Source organism: Pistacia vera, unplaced genomic scaffold (genome assembly GCF_008641045.1).
Source record: "Pistacia vera cultivar Batoury unplaced genomic scaffold, PisVer_v2 Contig33, whole genome shotgun sequence".
Lineage (NCBI taxonomy): Eukaryota > Viridiplantae > Streptophyta > Magnoliopsida > Sapindales > Anacardiaceae > Pistacia > Pistacia vera.
In genome coordinates this window covers 197,357-212,005 of record NW_022196146.1, presented here as the reverse complement: position 1 = coordinate 212,005, position 14,649 = coordinate 197,357, and the positions used below count along the sequence as shown (strand labels likewise).

General features: G+C 34.8%; 2 protein-coding genes across 2 annotated transcripts in view; both read right to left on the bottom strand.

Moving 5' to 3' along the window:
• Nucleotides 1–1,100: 1,100 nt before the first annotated feature.
• Nucleotides 1,101–14,649, bottom strand: part of LOC116137538 (trafficking protein particle complex subunit 8-like) — a 28,332-nt gene continuing 14,783 nt past the window's right edge. The window contains exons 17-28 of the mRNA XM_031423237.1: nucleotides 8,418–8,559; nucleotides 6,376–6,486; nucleotides 6,216–6,279; nucleotides 5,998–6,073; nucleotides 5,302–5,487; nucleotides 5,088–5,198; nucleotides 4,614–4,778; nucleotides 4,353–4,511; nucleotides 3,738–3,971; nucleotides 2,800–2,967; nucleotides 2,436–2,536; nucleotides 1,101–2,319 (exon numbers count right to left, since the gene is read on the bottom strand). Coding sequence (XP_031279097.1) covers nucleotides 1,764–2,319; nucleotides 2,436–2,536; nucleotides 2,800–2,967; nucleotides 3,738–3,971; nucleotides 4,353–4,511; nucleotides 4,614–4,778; nucleotides 5,088–5,198; nucleotides 5,302–5,487; nucleotides 5,998–6,073; nucleotides 6,216–6,279; nucleotides 6,376–6,486; nucleotides 8,418–8,559 — 2,073 coding nt within the window. The 3' untranslated portion in view covers nucleotides 1,101–1,763. The remainder of the gene's footprint in view (nucleotides 2,320–2,435; nucleotides 2,537–2,799; nucleotides 2,968–3,737; nucleotides 3,972–4,352; nucleotides 4,512–4,613; nucleotides 4,779–5,087; nucleotides 5,199–5,301; nucleotides 5,488–5,997; nucleotides 6,074–6,215; nucleotides 6,280–6,375; nucleotides 6,487–8,417; nucleotides 8,560–14,649) is intronic.
• LOC116137537 lies at nucleotides 10,258–13,741 on the bottom strand. Its single transcript, XM_031423236.1, has 8 exons — nucleotides 13,631–13,741; nucleotides 13,471–13,534; nucleotides 13,253–13,328; nucleotides 12,557–12,742; nucleotides 12,343–12,453; nucleotides 11,869–12,033; nucleotides 11,608–11,766; nucleotides 10,258–11,226 (listed from the first exon to the last, which is right to left on the bottom strand). The coding sequence occupies exons 1-8, from the start codon at nucleotides 13,632–13,634 to the stop codon at nucleotides 10,942–10,944; spliced, it is 1,050 nt and encodes a 349-aa protein (XP_031279096.1). The 5' UTR covers nucleotides 13,635–13,741; the 3' UTR covers nucleotides 10,258–10,941.

Below are 14,649 nucleotides of genomic sequence, written 5' to 3'. Positions count from 1 at the left end.
ATCATATCATAAATAAACAAAATTCGTTCGTCTTTCTTAAGGTAAACGAACGTGTGTTCAATTCCTTTTTTTTTTTTTTTTTTTTTTGTATAAGTGAGACATATAATTAATTGTTAACCCTTAACTAGCCTATTGAAAATACTACAAATCCAAATTTAAAATAAGATACAAATGTAAAAATAACTCCAAAGTAGTTTGAATCCAAAAAATCAATAAAGAAAAATAAACCCTCTATTGACCACCCAAACAACCCCTTGTATACTCCATAAAGTTACACATGTATATCAATTAAATTGTTTCAAGTCATATCAACTCGCATAATTTGCAAAACATCGTGTGATTAGATAAACACATATCCATACGTATCACAGAAGACTTTCGTCTTTTCTAAAGAACTCCTTCGTTGAACCCACTTGAATAGTTATTTGCACACGTTGGTCTAATTGGTTGGTAAATTTCTACCCTCTTCCACAACTGAAAGGAAATCTCAGATTTGAAAGTTGGCTGTACAATCTAGTTCAGGGTTCAATGAATTGTCTGGTGTTTGACTAAACCGTTCCGTTGAAGACAAAATAACGAAAAGGAGTCAATCCCAATAAGACAAGATCAAAAGGACTTGGCCTTGAAAGGAAGAGATAGGGAGACTTGACCTCAAGCTTTTAAGTGTATTAAATAAAAGAAAAGACTTCCTGACCAAATGGTTGAGAAACAAGAGAGTTGAATTCCTCCACTAATCTTTCAAGACTTTGAAAGACTTTAACTACTAGCCAAATAAAAACTTCAGTAATCACCCATATTAACAGCCGAGATAAATCAAACTCATAATCTCTTGAATAATATACTCAAAAGTAGTTGATCATTCGACCACCCAATAATGGTTCTAGGGGGATAATATTACCAGACTTTTACTAGACATCAAAAGTCTAACCAATATCTGAAATCAATTCCTGAAAACATCAGTTAGGACAATGTTTCCAAATAATGCCTAATCATAAAAATATAATGTCACACTGGTAACAATACAATGTCATATTAGTAATATTCAAGTTTCGACGTCAATAAATAAAAAATATAAAAGCACCTCTAAGCGTAAATGGTTGAACTCTCTGATTTAAAAGCAGGCCCAGATAACAAAGAAATATTAGAAAGTTCTTAAAGATTCATCAGCGCTAAAACTTTTGATAAATAATTTTACAACTGATAAATGTTAAAAATTTAGCCAAATCATACTGGCTAAAGAAATACAATATGTCGAGATCCATTCTAAATGTTAATATCAATACCGGCAACAGTGAAATTTATTGTAAAAAGGGAAAAATCCATCTGACTTTTGAAATCGTGAGGGTTCAAATCCCTCCTATAAAACGACCCATTTAACTCCTAACAATTTAACCGACCACTACCAGCTGTTTTCGTTAATGGTTCAACTCAAACTGACTGGTAGTGGTAGACCGTAGACCTTCCAGTTGGTAATATAGGAAAATGTGCATCAGGCAAATCATTCAGAATTCTCTATTCAACAAAGGTGGGTTCAATTACATCAACTGGTGGTAAATTATTTTTACTCTTTGCGAACTAGGAAAGAATTATAATCTGTTTCCTGCTTTTGCTAAGCTTTTTCACTATTCCTTTTCTCGTAAAAAGAACAAGAAGAATATACACCAAAACATAATAATTTACAAATGGAAGTACAAAATTTACTACATCCAGGATGGCATACCTGAGAGTGGTGAAAGGCAGCCGACAAACATAAACCCAATGGTTCAAGCAGATTCTAGAACAGTCAAAAAATATGGATACCCGTAACAAGTACCTGAAGACTGCTTTGTTCCCTCTTCTTCATTTCCTTGATCATTAACACCCAAAAGATTCCAATTCAATGAATAGTTTGATAGATCATATGTTCCAGGAGAAAATACGCAAATTTCAAGCAGAATTTCAGCTGTTGATTTAGGTTCAAGGCGGACACTTGTAGCACTTGATCCAGACCAAATATATGGGAAGACACTTCCCAGTGATGGCGATTTTCCAACTTCGTTTCTGGGAATACTAGATGTAACTTTAATTTCAGTCAATGCACGGACTTCATGCCACCCTGACTGGTTGCCAGATGGAACAGACGCTTGTGTTGTGGTCGCACCGCTTGATTGACCACTACTACTTGAGGAATCAAAGGTGTTGACACGCACAGATGCAACCGTATCTGATGAGTTGTGAAGCGTCATCCTTAAATTTATTTGGCAGAAAGAAGCATTGAAATTATGATGTGTGGTCCGAGGTCCATCAATCAGCCATGTTATTGGACTTGTGCTCAATATACTATAAAAAAAGAAAATAATTTCAGAAGAAAGATGAGCAAACGGGAAAGTAACAAATTAAGAAAACTGTAGCTAGCAATTCAAATTCACAATTGAAATCAATAATCAAAGCCTTGCCTGCAATAACATGCATGGTGAGAAAATAGACGTGAATCGGAAACCCCATCAGTCTTTGGCAGCCAAGATATCAAAATGAAGTCAACTGTATTTGGGTCATCCTGATACAAGAAGAAACAGGACCTCATAATATAAATAATACAACAAAAACCGTGCAAAGAATTAAGACCAAACATGCATTTTGATCTAAATGTTTAAAGCACCACATTGCATGCAAAGCATCTCCAGTTACATCTTATATTTAAATAAGACTTGCTCTGAGCCACAAGAAAGAAATGGTAATATTGAATACAGAAAACAATTTCAAATTGGGCAATGGTTCTGATAATTTCACTGGACATTATCTAGCAAGAAAATAACAAACCTGGGAAGACACTCCTTGTGACCTTTCACAACAGTGAAAATCAGCCAAAGGTGAGCTAGATATATCAAAGAGCCTGTCATTGCTGGCCTGAAGATTTACATCACTCTCAAGGAGAGGAAGGGAAAGAGATGAGCTTTTATCTTTAGAAGTCAATGATTTGCCTTGATTCTGAAGCCAAAGAATAACTTAGTTACCAAACAATAACAATGCAAATTGGTGAAGTTGAAGCAGACAGTGTAATATTAGAATAAAGAATATAATTCAAAGTCATAAGTACGGCTCTGACAAACTAATGCATGGACTAATGATTTTGAATCTGATGCTGACATTGACAAATTAGGAAGAAGGTGAAGCAAGTTACGGCTGCAAATGAGGCGGCTAGGCACACCCTAGTAATCACACATCAAAAACATGCCAAACCCATCCAACTCAAACTATCCTTAATCTTCGGAGCTTGATTTAGAGCAGCTTAGGCCTGGCTGGGCTAGTTTAATCAACAAATATATTCTGAATTGTACAGACAAGTGATTCAAAGAAGAATTAAGACACTACAAGTGCACCAAACCATCCCTTCATCAAGGAAAATAATGATTCTAATCTCTAGATTCATATGAATATCACAGGTCAAGATGGGTTGCAGAAGACTCAACTAGCTTAACCAAAACTAAGTTCTGCTTAATAATTCTCAACCCAAAATTGAAAAACTCCAATCGTAGGGAGCTCAGCTAATGCTGAGATTGGATCAGCTTCAACCCACCCAAACACCACCTTGATTATTAAGATTTGAGAAGTTAACAAAATAGTAGTTACATACAGACAATCATGCATTAATAACAGAAATCACAATGATTATAATTGTTCTTTTTTATATAGACAACAAAAGAAAATCAGTCATTTCTTACGCAGAGATAAAGAGGAAAAAAATAAAGAGAATCAACCTTAAGGATGAAGAAACATGATAATGCTTGACCAGTAAATAAAGATTTTGAAGGAAAGATGACATCAAAAGGTTGAAGCAATGAAATTTCCCACTGGTGCCCAACAGCTGATAACTGATGAACCTGGAAACTCTCTGAACTGGTCTGGTTTAAAATGTCCATGCGCACAAGGAACTGCCGCAATCTCGATGGACAGGGACTAATTTGATATGCAACATTCAATGATGGTAAAACCTGTTAAAAAGGAATAAGATATATTACCACTGATCAGGCCCATAATCAATAAGCATGAGGGTAGGTGCTTATTTGAGAGGAAATAGTTTAATTAGCATAGGATTTGGAATCATTAACGTACGTGAGAATACTCTGTTCTCACAAGAAAAGGAGAAAGCATGGAATATTATAAGAAACACAAATGGAAAGGTCTTAACACATAGCACCAAGAAAACTATACATCATGTTTGTCTATTTATGTGCTACGACAATAAAGATCTCTTGACATATCAGCCACAGAAGATTCGCAAGAGTGTAAGCCATCACCAGTAAATAACAGTACCAAGAAAGGATAATAAATCAAACCAAGCAAACTTCCTCTTTCCATATTCAAGCACAAACCTGCATGTTATAACGCATTCGTAGGGTTCGGTATTTTATGACACTTGACATATTTCCCATCTCATAATATATTGTTATCAACAAGGAAATATTTCCAGGGACAGCAGCGCGAAACCAGAGAGGCCACAGTAAAGGTGCGTTGCCTTGTACTGTTATGTCCTGAACACAGACAAATAGAAGGCATTAGACCAACAAATGGACCGACAACAATTTGACATAATTTGCCAATAGAAAATGCACAAGAGTAACTTTCAAGCTAACCTCTGGAAATAAAAACAGAGCATGAGGCCTTTTACTAGAGTTACCAAGAGCACCACTTTGTTCAGCAACTGTCTTCTTTTCTAAGCAAGCAGGAAATTCTTTCATCAATTCATCCTGCTTCCCGACACAAAGGAATCTCGGATGACTGACCTTGATCTTCAAATTCTGCTCACATATATTAGGATCCATGACATAAACTTTATAAGCAAATATCAAAGCGTTCCCACAGAAGGACATGCACATACGTAGAAAATATTAGGCTCTGCCTCACACATGAAGCTACAGAATTAGTCATCCCAAAACATGAATGTCTTTAAGACAATTCAGCTATGCACAGCAGTCTGAGATTATTATCTTTCTTTTAGAGAAAAATTTATTATGTTGATGTTGAGAAAGATGGGAAAGTGGAAAGTAATGTTACAAATTGCCATCAGTCCTCATTTTGGATTGAGACTCAGATGGCCAAATATATACCTTCACAGAAAATTCTGATGGGTTCCTTAACTCCAAAATTAAGTGCTGCAAATCTCCAGCATATGCTCTTTCTGGTATATGACGAATGAAGCCCTCAAGCTTGGGTAGACTCTGTAAGTGAGGAATACGGATTAAAAACAGAAAAGCATGCTCCAGCCCAGTCTGTGAAGCAAATTTCAGAAAAGATAAAGGGAGGAGAGGGAAGAGTGTGCACCTCGATAACCAGAAACTTCAAGTCATTGCTAGGAGAAGACTTTGCTCCCCGTCTTCCCTTTGCAATTCTCTTCTTGACAACATTAGTCTCGAAGTTATACAGACCAACTACAGAACCTGATAGTTTCCATCTAACGCCAACAATTTTCAAAATGCCTTCAACCTTGGGAGTAACAGTTAGTTGTACCTAAAAGTAAATAAAATTGAAAACATTAAGTGTTTTTGTAGGCATGAAAAGTGAAGAACAAAATGTTCCAAAACTAAAAAACATGGTGTCAAGGAAAAGAATCATGCTCATCAATACAAACATACATACATGTACAAGCATGTGCACAAACAATCTCTAAAAATGAAGAAAAAATAAGTAATCTGGAACTTTTTTGAAACTGAAGACCATAAAGAAGCATAAAATAAAAACTCTATCCCAAAGAAAATCATCTTCATCTTAATTAGCTTCTTTCAAACTAGGTAGGAGCATAAACTGAAACATTTTGGAGCTACAAAGATGGTTCAAAAATCGTCAGCACTGCATGCAATTAGCTGATTTGCTAGCGGTCACATCCCTCTTCATATGAATTCACAAATCAAATAAAAATGTGCACTAACTACCTTGCACACCAAATTACACTGAAATTTAAGAATGAGATTGCATATCAATGACATGCAGAATTCAAACACAAACACATCATAAGCTCACCAAAATTGCTTCACCGCTTTCTAACAGAACATCAGCCTCAGATAAAGTAAATGAAGAAACTTCAGAACTCATATCCCTGCAGTAGTCAAGCAAACAGCTAAAATAGCAGTAGCAAACATAATCAAAAGAGATGTGCATGCAACATTAAAAATAATAAACATGTTGACATGAAATCAAATCAATCTTGAAATAATAATTGTCAATACACACATACATACCCCATGGTTGTAGAACTTTTTAATTCTTCCTCTTTCTGAAGCTCAATGGTTGAGTTACCTGCATCTGTGTGGCACCAAAATATCGATTTACTAATTTCTATACACACATTTGCCAAGATTAAATTGGAAAAAGAAAAGAGAGAAATTGAAAGTATTTTACCCATATTCGTTTCATCAGATCTTGGAGAAAGCTCGCATATCAAAGTAACACTTGAGAGGGAAATAGGGATTTGCAAAGGATTCTTGAATTCAATATTTACTTTTACTGGTTCTGCAAAGGGATAAAGAAAACAAATTAAAAAAGACACAAGAATTACTAATTATTTCAATATAACAGTAACTTAGAAAGTCTCTGATAGAACCCATGACTATGAGGTGCTGGTCTACAATAGGAAAGGTAAGGGTGCGAAATAGAGAATTACAAGTGGGTGCGTGAAGTGTGAAAGAATAGTAGAGGACAGATTATATAGGGACCGTAAGGAATTCTGTTATGAGGTAGTGCCGGAGGATTTAAAAAGGGGAGAATGTCAAAATAGGGGATATTCAGAAAGGTAAGGAAAAAGGGAAAGGGAGGATGCTGGCCCTCGACGTTTAGCTGTTTCTTTAATTTTTCTTATGTCTTTCATTTTATCTTGAGTTTTATTTTGGTCGGATAGGTAGTAGATTTACATTAGCCAAAGTGTTTCTCTCTAATCTTTTTTATCAATATACAAGTTTCATTTGAATCGTGTTTTGATTACTGGTTTGGTTTGCTTTAGTTTGAAAGATAGAACTGTGTTGCTTGAGTGCGTAAGTTACAGAGGTGGTGTTCTATCAGTCTCCCAACCACCTAAGAACCAGGAGATCATCATTGATATTAAGACTAAAAATACATAAACTCGCAGTTTATCTTATCTTCTTTCAAAACATGTATAACCTAGCAGATGAAATTCCTAAGACTAAATCTTCAAAGCAAACTTGCACTTCCCTAAGCCCTGGGCAGCAGATAGATGTTGAATTTAAGCCAGAATGTAGTATGATCGCTACTTTCCTATAATTTTTGATCCTTTAGATTTTGATTAGTAATTCAAATATTATGCCTTCGGCAGGCATTTTAAAAAAAAGAAAAGAAATTATTGCTCATTTCAAGAAAGATAGTACTGCATATAAAAACTATGTATATAATAAATTATATACAAACTGATGTAACATTACTCTTCTATCAACACATCATTTATTGAACATTAATTGAATTGACATTTAGTATTCACTCTTCCATTAATTTATACCATGTCAGTTTTTGTATAAGAATTTGTAACATAATTTCTAAGTCTAACATTAATTCTCAGGAAAAGAAAATATTTTATTTATAAATAAAATATTTATTTTTTATTTAAATATGGAATTTCAAAATTCAAAAATTTTTAAATTTAAAAAATTTCAGACCGGTCAACGCCGGTCAAACACGCCAGCTGAAGAATTTGCCCCACGCTTTCAGCGTCACTGCCAGCGCATGCAAAATGAACGGCTGACGATCTGGGCAAATCCTGACAGCAGAAAACCGGCACCATGACGTTACGACCCCGGTTTTCAACGGCCAGAATATGCCTAGATTGACAGCCGGAATCTGCCTGGATTGGCAGATCGTCAACTGCTGAGCGCTCGCGCTGGTGGTGATGCTAGCTGCGTGACAGAAATTCACCATCTGGTGAATTTGATTAGCATTGACTGGTTTGAAGATTTTTGAGTTTTTGAAATTTCTTAAAATTTTAAAATATTTAATCCCTTAATATTTTAGTAAAATAATTATTGAATTATAAAATAATTTAAATTTAAATAAATTGATTTAGGGCTAAAAAGGGAAATCACAATTAAAAGAAGAGGAAATTTAGGCATTTTAGCCATCCGTTACTAGTTCACCAAGCCTAGATATCCCCCAGTTCCACTATAATAAAATAAAAGGTAGAATAAAATTTTGAGCAGAATATTTCAAGAGCAACAAAAAGTTGGTCAAAGGTTTTGGTGAAAAAGACAACATAAGTTCATATAACTTCAAGCTCCGGTGTAACAGTAAATAATTATAAATCAATCCAGAAGCTCCAATCTGAAGAGACTTTCAAGCAGAAAAATGGACAACCATTATACCAAAATTGGATGATAATGGTTTAAGAATAAAAGGTAAAAAAATATATAACTTCATTTAAAATACCGTCACCTGCATACCTCCTGCCACACAAATGTTTGATTCTTTGTATTGCTTAGAGATAAGCTTTGACTGTAGCTCCAGCCAGTTACTCCTACCAGTAGACAGTGATGGAATAATGTCCTCCTCTAACGAACTCCACAAACTTTCTCTAACACTAGCCTAAAATGTTTGAAAAGCAACAATAAATTTAACTAAGAGTCTTCATTTAAACCACTTAAAATATTCATTCAAGCAAACAAAAGAACAAATAATCATTGCTTCTAGTCAATAAATTGGTTTCATGTTTCTTACCAAAAATAAAAATTAAAAGGGGAAAAAAAAAAAACTCTGGGTTGCTCTAAAAATGGAGCAGAAATCATTGCTTTAGTTTATTTCTTAACTGTAACAAAAAGTATAGTTACAAGCTGATACGAACACCTGCAGATTAATCAATTGACAACCAACCAACAGTAATTCTCACACAAAATAGACCAACATACAACCAATCCACAACCAAAAATATATCAGAAACAGCAAGGGCAATTCCAACAATATTTGTATTAGTCAAATACTTGAATAAAACTGAAGCAAATGCAAAATAGAATAAAGCTGAACATAAACCCTGGCGTTTCGAGGAGCCAGGAGCCTCCACTATTTTATCAACAAAAGTCCAGGTGCTTGATAATACTACTCTCCCTGAATATATACTAATCCTCTTTCCACAATTACCCTCAGTACCTAAAAGTAAATAAAATTGAAAACATTAAGTGTTTTTGTAGGCATGAAAAGTGAAAACAAAATGTTCCAAAACTAAAAAACATGGTGTCAAGGAAAAGAATCATGCTCATCAATAAAACATACATACATGTATAAGCATGTGCACAAACAATCTCTAAAAATGAAGAAAAAATAAGTATTCTGGAACTTTTTGAAACTGAAGACACATAAAGAAGCATAAAATAAAAACTCTATCCCAAAGAAAATCATCTTCATCTTAATTAGCTTTTCAAACTAGGTAGGAGCATAAACTGAAACATTTTGGAGCTACAAAGATGGTTCAAAAATCGTCAGCACTGCATGCAATTAGCTGATTTGCTAGCGGTCACATCCCTTCATATGAATTCACAAATCAAATAAAAATGTGCACTAACTAACTTGCACACCAAATTACACTGAAATTAAGAATGAGATTGCATATCAATGACATGCAGAATTCAAACACAAACACATCATAAGCTCACCAAAATTGCTTCACCGCTTTCTAACAGAACATCAGCCTCAGATAAAGTAAATGAAGAAACTTCAGAACTCATATCCCTGCAGTAGTCAAGCAAACAGCTAAAATAGCAGTAGCAAACATAATCAAAAGAGATGTGCATGCAACATTAAAAATAATAAACATGTTGACATGAAATCAAATCAATCTTGAAATAATAATTGTCAATACACACATACATACCCAAGGTTGTAGAACTTTTTAATTCTTCCTCTTTCTGAAGCTCAATGTTGAGTTACCTGCATCTGTGTGGCACCAAATATCGATTTACTAATTTCTATACACACATTTGCCAAGATTAATTGGAAAAAGAAAAGAGAGAAATTGAAAGTATTTTAACCATATTCGTTTCATCAGATCTGGAGAAAGCTCGCATATCAAAGTAACACTTGAGAGGGAAATAGGGATTTGCAAAGGATTCTTGAATTCAATATTTACTTTACTGGTTGCAAAGGGATAAAGAAAACAAATTAAAAAGACACAAGAATTACTAATTATTTCAAATATCAGTAACAACTTAGAAAGTCTCTGATAGAAACCATGACTATGAGGGCTGGTCTACAGTAGGAAAGGTAGGGTGCAAATTTAGTTACCAAACAATAACAATGCAAATTGGTGAAGTTGAAGCAGACAGTGTAATATTAGAATAAAGAATATAATTCAAAGTCATAAGTACGGCTCTGACAAACTAATGCATGGACTAATGATTTTGAATCTGATGCTGACATTGACAAATTAGGAAGAAGGTGAAGCAAGTTACGGCTGCAAATGAGGCGGCTAGGCACACCCTAGTAATCACACATCAAAAACATGCCAAACCCATCCAACTCAAACTATCCTTAATCTTCGGAGCTTGATTTAGAGCAGCTTAGGCCTGGCTGGGCTAGTTTAATCAACAAATATATTCTGAATTGTACAGACAAGTGATTCAAAGAAGAATTAAGACACTACAAGTGCACCAAACCATCCCTTCATCAAGGAAAATAATGATTCTAATCTCTAGATTCATATGAATATCACAGGTCAAGATGGGTTGCAGAAGACTCAACTAGCTTAACCAAAACTAAGTTCTGCTTAATAATTCTCAACCCAAAATTGAAAAACTCCAATCGTAGGGAGCTCAGCTAATGCTGAGATTGGATCAGCTTCAACCCACCCAAACACCACCTTGATTATTAAGATTTGAGAAGTTAACAAAATAGTAGTTACATACAGACAATCATGCATTAATAACAGAAATCACAATGATTATAATTGTTCTTTTTTATATAGACAACAAAAGAAAATCAGTCATTTCTTACGCAGAGATAAAGAGGAAAAAAATAAAGAGAATCAACCTTAAGGATGAAGAAACATGATAATGCTTGACCAGTAAATAAAGATTTTGAAGGAAAGATGACATCAAAAGGTTGAAGCAATGAAATTTCCCACTGGTGCCCAACAGCTGATAACTGATGAACCTGGAAACTCTCTGAACTGGTCTGGTTTAAAATGTCCATGCGCACAAGGAACTGCCGCAATCTCGATGGACAGGGACTAATTTGATATGCAACATTCAATGATGGTAAAACCTGTTAAAAAGGAATAAGATATATTACCACTGATCAGGCCCATAATCAATAAGCATGAGGGTAGGTGCTTATTTGAGAGGAAATAGTTTAATTAGCATAGGATTTGGAATCATTAACGTACGTGAGAATACTCTGTTCTCACAAGAAAAGGAGAAAGCATGGAATATTATAAGAAACACAAATGGAAAGGTCTTAACACATAGCACCAAGAAAACTATACATCATGTTTGTCTATTTATGTGCTACGACAATAAAGATCTCTTGACATATCAGCCACAGAAGATTCGCAAGAGTGTAAGCCATCACCAGTAAATAACAGTACCAAGAAAGGATAATAAATCAAACCAAGCAAACTTCCTCTTTCCATATTCAAGCACAAACCTGCATGTTATAACGCATTCGTAGGGTTCGGTATTTTATGACACTTGACATATTTCCCATCTCATAATATATTGTTATCAACAAGGAAATATTTCCAGGGACAGCAGCGCGAAACCAGAGAGGCCACAGTAAAGGTGCGTTGCCTTGTACTGTTATGTCCTGAACACAGACAAATAGAAGGCATTAGACCAACAAATGGACCGACAACAATTTGACATAATTTGCCAATAGAAAATGCACAAGAGTAACTTTCAAGCTAACCTCTGGAAATAAAAACAGAGCATGAGGCCTTTTACTAGAGTTACCAAGAGCACCACTTTGTTCAGCAACTGTCTTCTTTTCTAAGCAAGCAGGAAATTCTTTCATCAATTCATCCTGCTTCCCGACACAAAGGAATCTCGGATGACTGACCTTGATCTTCAAATTCTGCTCACATATATTAGGATCCATGACATAAACTTTATAAGCAAATATCAAAGCGTTCCCACAGAAGGACATGCACATACGTAGAAAATATTAGGCTCTGCCTCACACATGAAGCTACAGAATTAGTCATCCCAAAACATGAATGTCTTTAAGACAATTCAGCTATGCACAGCAGTCTGAGATTATTATCTTTCTTTTAGAGAAAAATTTATTATGTTGATGTTGAGAAAGATGGGAAAGTGGAAAGTAATGTTACAAATTGCCATCAGTCCTCATTTTGGATTGAGACTCAGATGGCCAAATATATACCTTCACAGAAAATTCTGATGGGTTCCTTAACTCCAAAATTAAGTGCTGCAAATCTCCAGCATATGCTCTTTCTGGTATATGACGAATGAAGCCCTCAAGCTTGGGTAGACTCTGTAAGTGAGGAATACGGATTAAAAACAGAAAAGCATGCTCCAGCCCAGTCTGTGAAGCAAATTTCAGAAAAGATAAAGGGAGGAGAGGGAAGAGTGTGCACCTCGATAACCAGAAACTTCAAGTCATTGCTAGGAGAAGACTTTGCTCCCCGTCTTCCCTTTGCAATTCTCTTCTTGACAACATTAGTCTCGAAGTTATACAGACCAACTACAGAACCTGATAGTTTCCATCTAACGCCAACAATTTTCAAAATGCCTTCAACCTTGGGAGTAACAGTTAGTTGTACCTAAAAGTAAATAAAATTGAAAACATTAAGTGTTTTTGTAGGCATGAAAAGTGAAGAACAAAATGTTCCAAAACTAAAAAACATGGTGTCAAGGAAAAGAATCATGCTCATCAATACAAACATACATACATGTACAAGCATGTGCACAAACAATCTCTAAAAATGAAGAAAAAATAAGTAATCTGGAACTTTTTTGAAACTGAAGACCATAAAGAAGCATAAAATAAAAACTCTATCCCAAAGAAAATCATCTTCATCTTAATTAGCTTCTTTCAAACTAGGTAGGAGCATAAACTGAAACATTTTGGAGCTACAAAGATGGTTCAAAAATCGTCAGCACTGCATGCAATTAGCTGATTTGCTAGCGGTCACATCCCTCTTCATATGAATTCACAAATCAAATAAAAATGTGCACTAACTACCTTGCACACCAAATTACACTGAAATTTAAGAATGAGATTGCATATCAATGACATGCAGAATTCAAACACAAACACATCATAAGCTCACCAAAATTGCTTCACCGCTTTCTAACAGAACATCAGCCTCAGATAAAGTAAATGAAGAAACTTCAGAACTCATATCCCTGCAGTAGTCAAGCAAACAGCTAAAATAGCAGTAGCAAACATAATCAAAAGAGATGTGCATGCAACATTAAAAATAATAAACATGTTGACATGAAATCAAATCAATCTTGAAATAATAATTGTCAATACACACATACATACCCCATGGTTGTAGAACTTTTTAATTCTTCCTCTTTCTGAAGCTCAATGGTTGAGTTACCTGCATCTGTGTGGCACCAAAATATCGATTTACTAATTTCTATACACACATTTGCCAAGATTAAATTGGAAAAAGAAAAGAGAGAAATTGAAAGTATTTTACCCATATTCGTTTCATCAGATCTTGGAGAAAGCTCGCATATCAAAGTAACACTTGAGAGGGAAATAGGGATTTGCAAAGGATTCTTGAATTCAATATTAACTTTTACTGGTTCTGCAAAGGGATAAAGAAAACAAATTAAAAAAGACACAAGAATTACTAATTATTTCAATATAACAGTAACTTAGAAAGTCTCTGATAGAACCCATGACTATGAGGTGCTGGTCTACAGTAGGAAAGGTAAGGGTGCAAAATAGAGAATTACAAGTGGGTGCGTGAAGTGTGAAAGAATAGTAGAGGACAGATTATATAAGGACCGTAAGGAATTCTGTTATGAGGTAGTGCTGGAGGATTTAAAAAGGGGAGAATGTCAAAATAGGGAATATTCAGAAAAGTAAGGAAAAAGGGAAAGGGAGGATGCTGGCCCTCGACGTTAAGCTGTTTCTTTGATTTTTCTTATGTCTTTCATTTTATCTTTTGAGCTTTATTTTGGTCGGTTAGGTAGTACATTTACATTAGCCAAAGTGTTTCTCTCTAATCTTTTTTTATCAATATACACGTTTCATTTGAATTGTGTTTTGATTACTGGTTTGGTTTGCTTTAGTCTGAAAGATAGAACTGTGCTGCTTGAGTGTGTGAGTTACAGAGGTGGTGTTCTATCAGTCTCCCAACCACCTAAGAACCAGGAGATCATCATTGATATTAAGACTAAAAATACATAAACTCGCAGTTTATCTTATCTTCTTTCAAAACATGTATAACCTAGCTGATGAAATTCCTAAGACTAAATCTTCAAAGCAAACTTGCACTTCCCTAAGCCCTGGGCAGCAGATAGATGTTGAATTTAAGCCAGAATGTAGTATGATCGCTACTTTCCTATAATTTTTGATCCTTTAGATTTTGAATAGTAATTCAAATATTATGCCTTCGGCAGGCATTTTAAAAAAAAGAAAAGAAATTATTGCTCATTTCAAGAAAGATAGTACTGCATATAAAAACTATGTATATAATAAATTATATAC

What these genes read in the sequence shown, in the direction of transcription:
- LOC116137537 (XM_031423236.1), bottom strand. An exon ending in AAAAGTTCTACAACCATGGG is followed by an intron (nt 13,329 to 13,470) that starts GTATGTATGTGT and finishes TGACTACTGCAG; the next exon opens with GGATATGAGTTCTGAAGTTT. An exon ending in AAAGCGGTGAAGCAATTTTG is followed by an intron (nt 12,743 to 13,252) that starts GTGAGCTTATGA and finishes ATTTACTTTTAG; the next exon opens with GTACAACTAACTGTTACTCC.